The 14,490-nt window shown below is 44.1% G+C and overlaps 1 protein-coding gene across 2 annotated transcripts in view; it reads right to left on the bottom strand.

Annotated features, from left to right (window-relative positions):
• Positions 1-11,441, bottom strand: part of ADD3 (adducin 3 (gamma)) — a 28,617-nt gene extending 17,176 nt beyond the window's left edge. For both annotated transcript variants that reach the window (XM_010153621.1, XM_010153620.1), the window contains exon 1: positions 11,217-11,441. In XM_010153621.1, coding sequence (XP_010151923.1) covers positions 11,217-11,411 — 195 coding nt within the window. In that variant the 5' untranslated portion in view covers positions 11,412-11,441. The remainder of the gene's footprint in view (positions 1-11,216) is intronic.
• Between the last annotated feature and the right edge of the window lie 3,049 nt (positions 11,442-14,490).

The following is a 14,490-nucleotide window of genomic DNA, read 5'->3' as shown; positions in this document are numbered from 1 at the left end:
TGGTGACAAAACAACGAGTGCTGTCCTCAGCCTGCATCCTGAATGTGGCCACAAGCCCAGCCTGCTGGAAATCGGAAGTGCAGGGGTTCTTTCTCTGCCCCTCTTGCACAGAGATCATAATCTTTAAGCATAGCACAGTCATCCCCAAGCCTCGTTTGGCACGCAGTGGCTAGCTCTGACTAGAAAAGAAAGTATTTTCCCCTCATCTTGTGACTCGGCACAGGTTCTACTCATACTCTGTTGGGATGACAATTATTATTTAGCTGACAAGATTTTCTCTGGGCAGATAATTACTGTAAATCCAAGAGCTTCACAAGCATTAGCATACTAATCCCCAAACATGCCTTTAAGGTGCAGCAGAGCCCTGTCATCATTTCCACAGCATGGCACCAAAAAGGTCGAGGGTGGATGATTCCACCCATTTGGGACATTTATTTTGAGAGGCCCGGAGCCCCCTTTGAAGAGCACTGGGCAGTAAGGAGCTTCTTGCATACTCAGAGCACAAGTCTCAGTGAAAATTCAAGGGCAGCACCAAGTGCTTAATGTGCTGCCGTACCTCAGGGTAACACGGGGCTACGCAGAAAATCACAGTCAAAAACCAGGAAACATGACGCAGCATCACCCATGACAGCCTGGTTTAAACCCTTGAGGTTGTTAGTACCTGAATCTGAGCATCTCCCCCTACAACCAAAGTGGTTTTGAATGAAATTCAGCTGCATGGGATTTATACAATCTCTGTAGAAGACATAAGGATTTTTCACATAACCAGAAGGAAGCATTTTGGTGATCACACAGCTCAGTGCACAGAAAAAGGAGCCAAGGGCCAACCTTTATGTTCTACCAACCTGCTTGAAAGCACATAAAGTGTAAAATAACAGAGGTACTTCCTTGGCCTGTTGCACATCATATCCCTCACATGAGAGATGGATTTTCTTCCCCCTTTAAAAATCCCCAAACCACATAAAACAGACTTTCAAGCACCAGTCATCCCAGCGCCAGATCACTCTTCTGCTAATCGTTCACCATGTGGCTACAGTTTTATGGTACTTTCTCCTGTTGCTGTGATCTATTAAGACTGCAGAGACAACACCTGGCCAACATAATTCATCAACAAGCTATACTTTCAAATTCTGTCATGCCAAGAGACTCAATTTCTTCTCAAATACTCCTGAAAGAGGTCTCCTGCAAGAAAGCTCTGCCATTTCACACTCTGCAAGGCTGAAATGCCCCTTCACTCTTCTTTACAATCTGTGCATAAAAAAATTGCACATTTGTAGTCTCTCAGGGGCCATGTGAAAGACAGAATTCACAAAATTTATGGAAGTATTTGCTTGGGAGGAGATGGAGAAAAACAGTTATCTGTATTATATTAAATCACTCTCACTTCAATTCATCAAGGACTATAAAAAGGATCTGCAAAAACATTCACAATAAACTCTTATTAGTCATAGTCAGTCTTTTCTTTTAAACTTGTATGAGTAATATGACTTCTACAGCAGCAAAAAGGTAGTGTAACTTATCCCTGGCCATTTTTGACAGTTTTTTGGGTATATTTCTTATTGTATTTTTAATTATTCTACTTTCTGATCATGCTGTTTTCATTATTCTGAGCTTAGTTTTGCTCCCTGATGCCAACAGTAGTATACTATACACTTGCTGAGGCTACTACAAATGCGGATTTACTGTGGTATCAACAATTTTGTTAAACCGAACAAGCAGCTTTCCTTAAAAATAATTTCAGAAATAACAGAAGATAGGAAAGAGCCAGGGCAAGTGGCAAATGGGGAGGTTTGGGATGAGCTGTAAAACAGAGGTGAGGATATGGACGAAGTGCATAAAATGAACTCAGCGATTTATCCACGTGCCAATGCGCAACGCTGTTTTGTAGCAGCCTGCAGCCTCCAGTGTGTCACGGCCGTGACTCACGCACATTCCTCCATGCATATTTAAGGATATTTCAATACCTTTTGTTCACTGCTACAGACATTTAAAACTTAGACCTGTATGTCCTTAGATAACCGTCCCACATGTCTTAACACAACCTTCTTCTGTTTCTGGTAATTCCCAATGGGCTCACATGAAGGGCATCACTTCTGGAGAACAATTTACCTTAAATATTAGCCATTAAATGAAATACATTTATTGGAGCTTTCACTGTACGACACTTATTTCTGTAAAACCACTACTGCGCAGGGCTCTGACTGAGGGACCTGACCCATTCAGTGGCAGGAATCTGCTTCAGAAAACCTAGCCACAGCCTGGAGACCAAGGGGTTTGGTTTCGCTTGAATTCACATGACTAGAATATATATAGGTGGCATTACACTGCAACTGCCCATGAGTGACCACGTACAAGTCATGCTTGAGGGAGATGTATTCAAAAAGATGACAAATACCTTTGGCTCTGGCACAAAGCAGGTATTTTTCGAGCGGAAAGGTCCCTAGTAATGTCAGATGTAGCATTCGACAAGAAAATGCTGACAAAAGGAAAACTCTACTGTCAGGTGAGCGAAGAGTTGTGTTATTCAGCTGTATGCTCAGCATTGCTCAGTGAAGAGAAAGTTTCAGCTCTGAGATTTAAATAGCTCTTTGGATACACGTGGGTTTTTTTGTTTGTTAGTTTTAAAACCAAAACTTTAGACGTAAGATGATACAATAAGAGCAGTGATGTTTTCACAGTGGGGGACCGAGTCCCATAGGGAAAAGCACAGCACCTCATGGCTGCCCAGCTGCAATTCTGGACTCGGCCAAACTGCCTGTGCCGGTACTACAGCAAGGCTGCTGCCTGGACAACCCACCCCGCCATAGCTGAGAATCCTTTCCTCTTTGCACAAGCATCCTTCTGTTTCCAGTGAGCTCACCTGCCCAGCCAAGCACCAGTGTCCCTTCTTGTTTGTGCTGGAACAGCACTCCAAGCATCCTGCTGGAAGCTGACATAGAAAGTGGCCTGTGGTATGAAACAGGGCCCATGACAGCTACCAGAAAGGAGGCAAAGCAACACTTCAGGCAAGTAGCACGACTAGAAGGCTGCTGAGCAGGGCTTTCATTCAGCTGGCAGCAGCCAGCCACCTAAGCGACTGACCTCGGTACACAGCAGGCTGCAAACTCTCCTTTCACCACTGCCAGCTGAAATTGTTCTCTCCAAAACAGCAGTGAGCTGAACCACACTAAGTTACACCAGAGGAAAACATAGTTTTGCAGTTAGGCCACGAACCAAGGCACCCCCTGCGCCGGCAAACCTGCCAACTGCTGACCTGACTGCCCCGAGCTGGTGGTACCCGGCTGCTCTGCTCCCATCTCACCCACCTCCGGAATGCCACTCCACTGCCTCGCACTGAGACGTGCATCTCCCTACAGCTCACCAGTAAAGCACAGAGGGCAGCTCAGCCTGTTCCTAAAACTGTTTCTAGAACCCTAAACTTTCTGTTCCTGAAACTCCAGGCAGCTCTTTCCTACCAGCTTCGACAGCCTCAGGCAACACTGCAGCCTGCAGAACAGACAGAGCTCTACTGGAGAGAGTCGTTAGCTGCGTGATTAGGTCAAGGTCTTTCTAATATCACAAAATTACTTCTCCAGAAATATTTGCAATCATCATTCAAACATACATCAAACTCAAGCAGTCTAGACACAAAAATCTTTCTTCTTAGACCTGCAAGGGCTCTATGCAACTGAAGAGTGAAGTTACAAGCCTCAGTCCTGAGTCATTTCCTTCCATATTCTTTGAGAAGGACAGTCTAAGTGTGAGCTGACAGTGTAAATTGGGGCTTTTAAGAATCAAAGCAACAACTGGTATTTTTCAGTCAACATAAGCAGAAAAACCAGAATAACCAACTTCCTAGAATAATCTATTTTACATGTATACACACCTATAAATAGCACAGAATAATAATGTTGCTAGAAAATTTTAGTATTAATCCCTTCAACTTGGTAGGCAACTCTCTGATGATGTTAAGAAGTTTGCAGGCTCATAAGTATTTTGACTATCTTTCTATGCTGTTACTTGTTTGTGGACCATTGATTCCTCCACGTAGTCCTTATCCCCTCAAAAAAAGTAAAAATAAATCAGTGAGAAAAGGAATTTTCCTGTAAATAGAGAAAACAATGGTATACAGGCTATCTACAAATATTCCACACCACTGCAAACCTTTAAGAGGAAAAAAACATGTGCTCACATCAGGACTAATTACAGTAAGGTCTAAACAGTTTGATATATCAGCCTACAGGAACGTAGCTACAAAAGACACGTGAGGTCCCTCCATGTATTAGCAGCACTGCCGTTAGCCTAAAAGCTGCAGAATGATACAAGAAACCCCTTCACCCATTTTTACTTTTGCCCAGTTTTGATTAGTTTATATATCTTAAATCCATTTTTAAAGAGGGTCTGGTTCAACTTTTCTACATATAAATGCGCCTACACAGAGTCCGTGAGCCCAATCACCACCACCGAAGAAAAGTTTCAGAACTTAACTGGTACTTTGTTCTTGAGAGCGAAGAGACGTTAATTTTAACTCCCCTGCTGCAAACACAGCTGCCCGCGGAGAGGAAGACCTTCACCGAAGCAGCAGATACGGCTTCGTAGCAGGTTGTTTCAAGACTGGAGTTTAGATACAAACAACCGGTGGCCTAAGTGGAAAAGGGTGGAGTTGGCCACAAGAAAAACCGCCACTGAGTTCAGGCTGGCGGGGGGAAGATAAGAGTCACAGAAGGTGTTTGTTAACACCATGGAAAGAAAAAGGGAACTTCTGTGTAAAGACAGAGAGAAGTAGGGTCAGTATTAAATATGGGGAATTAGGTAAAGGTACAATCACCTCGTCGCTTGTGCGTGGGTCTCTGGGCTGGATTCAGCGACTCCAGCAACAATAAAAGCTGGTCCCATACAGAGCTCAGCCTGTGCTGGTTTTTCCTGCTCCTCTAACCTGGTACGCACCAGCTTTCCTCCGCCAGCTGAAGCGGCGTGTTTACTCCTGCGATAAGCAGCCTAGAGATACCCTATGATTAAAGCAAAACCTGGAGCACTGAACTCCTTTGCAAAACCCTTCTTCCGCACACCCGGCTCCCGGAGTCCCAGCACCAGCAATCCCCATGCCTGCACAACTGCCGCAGTGACGGGGGCTCTGGCTCCCTCCCTCGTGTGTCCTTGAGGAGAAAAGCCATGCTATGCATCTTGCTAGACGGAATATAACTGCCGAAATTTAAAAAGCTACAAGACATCAAATTCAGCTTGTCAGGGCCGTACCCGTTTCTGAGCATAATGAACTGTTTCCGCAGTAAGTGTGGGAGTAGGGAGGCTGGGAGCACACGTGGTGGGGATGCACCAGGACAGACGATGGGCAGAGCTCTTCCAGGGGGTTCTGGATGCATGTGCTCCTGCAGCCTGGGAGGAAAGTCATCAGTCACAACTTTCCAGGATTTTCCAGGCACTGTTAAAAGCTTATACAAAACCAAGGGATTATTTAACAGCCAGGAAAAAGAAGACAGACTTAAAAATGAATCCAGCTAAGTAAGTCCTTTTAGTTGTTATTCATTACTTATACTGCAGCAGAAACCCCTCTTCGTGCTCTTACCAGACCCACTTCTTGTCTTTATTGGACAGAATTTACCAGACTAGTGAATGAAAAAATAGTGGATTTCTTTACAATGCATTTTATATCTCCCTATCACTATCTTACAGAATTAATTTGGAGTGGTATTTACAATTAACAACTTCAATACATACAGGACTGTAGGAGAGTTGTCAGGCAACAGAGGATTGTTTAATTGTCCTTTAATCTAAAGGACATGGTGCCAAAAGTACAACAGGATCTGCAGACACTCCCCTGAGATGACAAAAAACCCAAACCCAAGCCGTTCAACAACCAGCGGGAAGATTAGAAATATGGATGGGAAAAAAAAAAAAATTTGGAACCTGCTGGCATTTATATCTAATGAAAAGCACAGTTCACACTAAATGGAAAGCAGAAAGCTGGAAATAAGAGAGGAATTAAAGGTAACTTTCATTTTTAACATCAGGAAGCAGGGAAGAGCACAAGAGCACTTGTAGTGCTGGTCAGCACATGGATATGAACCCACCCTGCACTATAGCAAGGATTTCTTGGTTTCTCGCAGAGATCTAGTAGATGGCCTTGAGTTAACACAGCACTACCCTGAGTGCACATCAATGCTGAACTTGTCCAGCCCCCCGGTCTGCCCCGGGCTCAGCGGGATATTGTCATAGCTCAGAAGGGATCTTCAAGGGGCATTTTCTGATGTCTTAACTGCCGTGCCAAGTTGAGCTCATCTCCCCTGGTGAATGAAGGGCTGTACAGGCCGTATGATGAAAGCATGCGGTTACACAAGCCGCTGCGATGAGAGGAGGGTCCTGACACCCCAGCAGTGAGTCACCAGATGTCAGAGGAGACATCTGCAGCCAGAGGAAGGAGCTGCAATGCGAGAAGCCTGCCCGCTGAGGAGGTCCCCAGGGGATGTATAAGGCCCTTCCTGGCCAAAGGGTGACGCTCCTGAAGGATCCGAAAGGCTTTTGAACTTGTGGGGAAAGAGAGGTGGAAGATGAAATGTGAGGAACTGAAAGAACTTTGATATTTTAAGAAAATAAACTGCCCCAAAAGGGAGTGGTGTGAAAATACTGCACACTCAGGCGATACAAAACAGAGTAAGCTAGACAACTGCAAACATGGGTGAAAAAAAATAAATCAAACCATCCTTCATCTCTGTGCTGATGGTTTGAAAATAACGTAGACAGAGAAAACCAAATTCAAGTGTGGGTGGGTTTGCTTGTTTTTGAGGAGAAAAATCTGGCTGCATGCTAAGACAGATCTCTGAATAGAGGAGTTGCTAAGCAGGACTGTTATACCCCCACTTTTTTGGGCAAGACCAGCTGGCGTGGGGGGCCGGGGCGTGTGTGCATGTACAAGGCAGAAAGGAAGAGAGGCACGGGAGAGAAGTACGTTTTTAACCTCAGCGTAAAACGCCCCTGATTTTGCAGTCTGGATGGCTAGAACTGAACCAGTGCCCTCACGCCCTGGCAGCACCAAGGCAGAATCGCCCCGAACGCCCTGCAGAGCCGCACAGGTCAGTGTGCGCGCCCCACATCCAACGTGAAATTAAAGCAAAGCCTGATGAGATCCTGCCGGGAAAGTGCTCAACTTAAAACCAAACAAGCTCCAAATAACTGTGTTTCCTATGTAAAAATGGCAAGAACACGCTCAGTGGGTTTCAGCAAGCCACACGAAACTTTCAACGGTAAATTCAAAACATAAATCAGGCATTTAAACTCCAATACGCAGGCATTCATATATTTGCATATTTCATCCCTTCAACTCATCATTTTATGCATGAATTTGACTACTCCAACTTCTTCTTACATCAGTAAAAATAATGAAATATTAGTGAATGCATCCTCTCCCATTCCCACTCTGACCTGTAGCTTTCCTTCGAATACAGTGCTATAAATGGGAGGTAAGGTACCCCTCAAGGCAGCCTAAGCAGTGATCCCAGTTTCCTGGCAGGTTACACACACAGTCCTGTTAGCTAAAGCCCATCATTAGCTTTCCTGCTGGTTAGATAATTGTCTTCACTGGAAGCAGCACAGCACTGCTGCCTGCCTGCAGGAACACCCAACACCTTCCCTGGCCGCTCCAGGAGGATTGCAGGGAGTCTCTCCCTGCAGCACGTTCATGCAGCTCCTGGATGCTGAACTGGCTGTTCAGTTGTCACACACAGTAACTCTGCAGCCACAGCTGTTTGTTTTATGGTGTGGTTTTTTTTTTTTTTTAAGTGTTTTTGAAGCTTCTGGTTGCCATGGTGAGGGTAACAGGAATGTCAGAAGGCAATGAAGACCAGCAGGTCTCCATACCATAACTGAAATAAGGATTTGACAATACAGCAGCTAAGTGTTTACCCTCTGAAAGAGCTAGTTACTCTGTATAACAAGCAATATGTGATTGTTTAGCATAAAAAAAAGACAATTCCATAACTGAAAACAGTTTTAAGTGGGCAAAATCTAAACAATATGCCCACCTTTTCTAATTCTGGATATATTAGAGGTCAAGTATCTCAGACCCAATGTCAAGCAATAAAATCAGTCCACTGCATACATGTAATACCTTTCCTTGAAAAATAATGACACAGTACCCAAACCTTCTGAACCTGCAGGCACTACTGAAATAAACAACTTAGCTGAAAGATTGGCCAGCAGTACCTCGGGGTGTTATCAGACTGTTTAGACCCAGCTGATCTTTATTTCTTTCCACCTTTCTAACAGGCAGAGTACAACAAAGATGCAGCTCCTATCAGATTCTCCAGGCTGTCAGATGCTCACAGGTTACATGCAGTATTAAGCCAACATGCCTGAGAATTCACTCACAGTGTCAGGACATTCTCCGTGGGCAGCTGTCATAAAACTCCTATAATTGCTTTAAGACTTATTATGAACAGACTCGAAGACATTAGCAAACATCAGAGGTAATGGGAAGAGCTTTTCAGCAGCTTTTAAATTATACAATTTAGGAAAGGGAAATTGCACATCAGAGACGAGTAGTCAAATTGCACATCAATACGTGCATCAGACAGCACATCAGAGAGATGCAGCAGTTTGATGTCTGAAGATGTCTGGTCAGGGCTGTAGCCCTTACAATAACATGCACTGCACAAAATATATCGCGGGTTCCTGAAATACATTCTCTAATTTATTTTCTTGCTAAAGGATTTAGATCTTCCTACTTGAAAGAAAGAAAAAAGCTTTTTAATAAAACAGATTAAATCAGTACCCAAGCTTCCTAGCATATGACAGTGATTAACCCTTTGTTTTTGCACAGTAATTCCTTGCTCACAGAAAGTGCATGTTGAAACAAGCTCACCACAGGTCCATACCCATGTATTTTTAAGAAAGGCATTATCCTTGCTGCATACACTTCAAATTTAGTAATACTTGCCAGAAGATGAGTCAATGACTATTTCTGGGATCTGAATGCATATATCAAGACTGGGCAAAGATATGAAGGCCCATCTCTAAGATAGGGTGAAGATATACCAGCAAGGAAGCTCTTCTTTAAAATGTGTCTGATAACCTCTCTTCCTCTTCTTCCAAACACCCTCTAACTATTTCCTCCTTGTCGACTAGAATAAACCAGAGACTCAACAAAGCTCTATGCAAACTTCTAATGCAATGTAATTCTGCAGCTATAGAACAAAAACATCATGCACAGTACTCGTTAATTCAATTCTGAAACTGTGTTTTGCAGAATGGTAACAAGTAAAATGCTTTCTGGCCCTTTTGTGACAAATACTGTATTCAAGAGACTAGGTAATAGTTTTCAGTCCTGACTCTGAAGAACACTATGGCACATCACAGCTGGAGCCTGGAAGAAATAATGCAGTTTCTCTCCCCAAATCAGTTATGAAATTTGCTTGATGGACATACAGTCAGATATTGTATTAAAAATGTTTTATTTCCTCACATGAGAAATCACAGCAGGGTTCCTCTAAATTTTCTATTTCAAGAAGAGAGGCAATAAAAGGAGATATTTAAATGAGCGGAAGTGGTAGCTCAGGCACCTCTTTGTGCCTGATCAGACACTCGGCTCCCACGTTCCCGTTTCTCCCTGCAGGCAGCAGGTCCCTGGCTATTTTGGACAACCATTCCCTTACACAAAAAACCCCTTGCAATATACTGGCAGCCAAAAAAGGCTGGGCTCAGCCTCTCTTGCGGCAGGACACTAACAGCAGCCCCGTGGATCTCTGTCCTCCAACCTTCGGTTAACACAGTTATTTAGACTCAGGGGTTGCCCCTCTTCATCCCCCTTCCCAAAATCTGCACACTGACACTGCATCTATTAAAAAAACCACAGGGGCTGTGGCAAAGGGACATTTACTCCATTTGGCAAAAGGTCCCCCAAAACGTTAAGGAAACAGTTATGCTCATCAGTTTCAATATTGCCATCAAAAGGACTAAAAAATAATATATACAAACCCAAACAAGGTCTCTGTAACTTATTTTATCTGTTAGGCTAAAGATCTAGTCTTTTCTGTGAGTCCTGGCTATTCATGATGTGAATATTTTAACAGAAATGAGCAGACTCCGATCAAATTTTACAATCAAGTGTTTAACATAAAATTAGAATGATTAAAACATTATGCAATACCTCCTTAGAGTATTTTCTTTATAAAAGAGCTTGGCTGCAAAACCAAGCTTGCACAAATTGACTCGAGAGTAATAAATTCCTTAGTCAACAGGTTCACATTATACTCAGAGCAACACACAGATCCAAGAGGCACTCCACGACAACACTTTAGCAAACAATCCTGTTATTCATGGATGACTATAACAGGGTGATTACTAACAGCTGTTTGCAATCGTGTTACATATGGAAAAGCTTCAAAAAATTACAGAAGAAGCCCCCCAACTTACAGAAGAACTGAAGAGGAAGGATCTGTAAAGCTGCTTAACCCCTTCCCAGTCCTGTTATCTTTGTTACTGCCATTAAACCCAACACCCCCAAAGGCTCATCCTCGCACAGTCCTTACTGACTCCCTATGGCTTCAAAATACTCAAGGCAACAGTATTACTTTCCAATGTATTCATCAGGTTAAACCTAAAGAATACAAGTATTAAAATACAGATTAAAACCGATATGAGAGTGGTTCAATAGATAATAGCTTTCTCTGTAGCCTACACAAGTACTGAACTTGCACAACCTGTAGAAGCGTGCTAATATGGCCAAGTATGGGTATGATCACCCCCAAGGAGATGAAAAGCACACATAGTCTAGGTTTTAAACAAACTTAACCCAATGAAAAATGTTAATTAAAGCATTCCCGATGCAAACGATAGGTTAACATGCAAACCCAGATAGCAGAACACCATGTAATGCCCTCATGTGTTCCTATTTGACCGGTGACTCCTTCACTCTCTTCCCTGCCCCTAAGTTTTAATTAAGTACCCTGCAGCCAGCCAGACCTTTTGTAATGCTGAAATGAAGCATAAGAATATAAAAGCATCAGGAACAAACCCAACACAGTAAAGGTTGCTTGTTCTCAGACAAAAAAACCCCTATGCAAACAAAATGCTGGATAATCTGTTTAGTGACTCTTCTTAGAAGATGGCCCAGAGTTATCCTAGCTAGCTGTGACATAGATTTCCCTTTTCAGGTCTCAGAAAGTTAATCAGGAATCTCAGAAAATAACCCTCTTTGGTTCTCACCCTCCCTTAGTCCCACTCACAGGGCTCTGCAGTATCTGAGTGACCCTCTTCCTTTGCTCCATCATATTGAAGTCCTGCCTCAGGTCAGGAGACATGTTTCTCTCCCGAATATACTCTGGGTCATTCTCATTGATGCGATCGAAGTACCGCTCTTTGTGAGGCATCGTGGCCGGGGGAGGAGTAGTGATCACAGCCTGACTGGCATCAGTACTCATGCTTCAACACTGGGATGGCAGGCTTCACCTGAAACACATAAAAAAGAAAGGAGCGTGCTTAACGATTACAAAGGAGGGCATTGAATATAACCTCAAAGTCTGGACACACATAATGTTCTTCCCGCAGGGGGTGGTGAAGCACTGGAACAGGTTGCCCAGAGAAGCTGTGGATGCCCCATCCCTGGAAATGTTCAAGGCCAGGCTGGATGAGGCTTTGAGCAACCTGGTCTAGTGGAAGGTGTCCCTGCTCATGGCAGGGGGGTTGAAACTGGATGGTCTTTAAGGTCCCTTCCACCCCAAACCATTCTGTGATTCTATGATTCTTTTTCACCTCTGCAGAACAACATCTAAAATGAAAGGGGAACAAGTGAATAGTTATCATAATCAGAAAACTAAGGAAAAATTCTAGGAAAGTGTTTAAAAACCATTAATGAGCTCTCTGGCAGTGCATAACCACCTCCGTTCAAGTTCAGATAAAACAACAGCAGCATACAATTAAAAATTATGACATTCCAAATGTCCACGATACATTTTACAACAAACTTTCCTGTATCACGTTACATGGCACTCGTCACCCCCCAAGGTTTTCATACAGCTCTCCTTCCTGACACATTCAGCCAAACACACCCAGAAGACGGGGCCTCTGTTTAACATCCGCTCGGAGCTCATCTCCCACCTCGAACGAAGACATTCCTCAATGACAGCATTTCCGAAGCATCTCATAACCCCGGCTTAAAGACGAGACACGGGGCTGCTCCAAGGCTGCCAGGGGATCGCGGCAGAGCGCCGGCTGGTGCCTGCGCTTTCAGGAGACGCCCCGAGACGCCGAGGGAACCGCAGAAAAGGTTGTGCGTTGGGTTCCACAGCACTGAAGCTGTGTCCGTGGCAATGAGCTGAGTTTCAGCGTTTCTCCTCTTGTGTGCAATCATATGCAAAGAGTCTCACTGAAGTTCATTGCGTTAGGAAGAAAAAAAAAAACCCTTTCATGTCTGGGTAGGAAGTTATGCTTAAAACCTCATGAAAACAAACTGATAAGCATTTGGAAACACAAACGGAACTGGATCAAAAGCAAGAAAGCAGACACCTAAACTTCCATACAAAGAATCAGGCTCGGCAGCACACTCAGCAACATCATTCCTCAAACGGATACTGAAGTGGGATGTTTTCTCAGGTTTGAGGAACAAAGAGAAGCAAGATTTGTAGGAAGAATGTATTATGAAAGTACATTTTAACATGCAAATATTTACATTCAATAACATACTTAATATAAAAATATTTGCATGCAAATGTATTTGGTATCTTCAGAGGAAAAAAGCCAAACATGAAAGAACGAGAGTTGTCAGCAGTATTAGACAGTGTGGTTTGGCATCGTGGTATCAGTGGTTTGAAGTGTCCTTGCTCTACGGTGCAGTTCACCCATCCCTTGTTTGGGTCAGTGCAACTGCTGTCTGCGTATTCTGTGAACAGTGAACCGACGTGGAGAATCTGAACTACTCCAGCTGTACCCTGGCATATTTTCCAGGTGAAACACCTGGAAGCCCTGTTAAAGCCAGCTTCAGCAGCCCCAATTGCGTTAGGAAGGCGCCCTTTCCACCACTGTGCTGCACGCCCTGCTGCGCAGCCGCACCACAGACCAGGCTGGCAGGAGGATGCAAACTGGGTTTTGGCCAGTTTCCCCCACTAATGCCCGAACAGTTCTGCTGGCACGCTGCAAGGGACAGCGCAAGCAGGAAATCCTGGGCCACTGCAGCCCTGCTACCAAATGGGAAACCTCAGACAGAAAACAAGACCGATACCACTTACACAGCTCAGAAAGCATTAGCATGTACAAGAAAACCACATCTGTGCTTTTCTCACGTATTACAGATTATGATAAAATTTGGGATTGAGATGGAATAAAACTAACACTCTTCTAAAAGACAGTCACTACAAGTTGTGACTGATTTTGCTCTTTATGCCCCTCTTTCTTTTTTTTTGAGGGAGAAAATGTCATCTGGGATGCAACATTATCCAGCTGCACGCACAGAACTTCCAGGAGGTACCTGCTGGATGAACGTACCACGTTCTGGGATATATAATTTGCATCCTGGAGGCAAGCTCCATGAACTCCAATGGTTTCCTTGCGGAGGCTGTGGAAGCGTACCGGTGAGCTTGATGTTTGCTGCTCAGGTGCAGTACGAGTTCATTCAGCATTTGGTGACCGAGCGCCAGGAAGTCTGCTACGTGTGATCAATTTGGGAATGCTGGGGAGGAGATAAGGGGCTTGCTTCAAGGAAGGGAAGGTTTGGGAAAAAAACCTATTAGAAGTATAAAAGGACCTCAAGTTTTTCTAAAGAATGAACTATTGTCTTTTCCAGCTGAGAGCATTGAAATAGAAGGATAAACCTCTTGGGACAGCATTTGGGGACATGATCACAGCTCAGCTTCCCTTTATTCAGGTTAGAAGAGATAGACTTATAAGTGTAAACATGTTTCACATCCCCTCTTCTCTTGCCACCACCTTCCCCTGCCAGCTGCCCCCACGCTGCACCCCCTTCCCCCCAGATGGCAGGGTTTAAGCAGCAAAAGAAAAAAAGTACCATGAAAAGACACAAGACCATGAGCTCACACTCCAAACACCACAAGGTATGAAGAGCTTGAGACCAGACCTCTGAACCTACACTGTTTTTCATCTGTGTTGGGGGAAATCACAGAATTATAGAACCGTAGAATGTTTTGGGTTGGAAGGGACCTTAAAGCCCATCTAGTTCCACCCCCCCTGCCATGGGCAGGGACCCCTTCCACTAGACCAGGTTGCTCAAAGCCTCATCCAGCCTGGCCTTGAAGACATCCAGGGATGGGGCATCCACAGCTTCTCTGGGCCACCTGTGCCAGTGCCTAATCACTCTCTCTGGAAAGAATTTTTATCTTATACCTAATCTAAATCTCCCCACTTTCAATTTAAACCTGTTACCCCTTGTTCTGTCACTCCCTGTCCCTGTAAAAAAAACCCTCCCAGCTTTCCTATAGGACCTTTCAGGTACTGGAAGGCTGCTATAAGGCCTTCCTGGAATTTTCTCTTCTCCAGGCTAAACAATCC

Source organism: Eurypyga helias, unplaced genomic scaffold (assembly GCF_000690775.1).
Source record: "Eurypyga helias isolate BGI_N326 unplaced genomic scaffold, ASM69077v1 scaffold16666, whole genome shotgun sequence".
NCBI lineage: Eukaryota > Metazoa > Chordata > Aves > Eurypygiformes > Eurypygidae > Eurypyga > Eurypyga helias.
The sequence above is the reverse complement of the archived record's forward strand: the minus strand, read 5'-3'. Positions and strand labels throughout refer to the sequence as shown.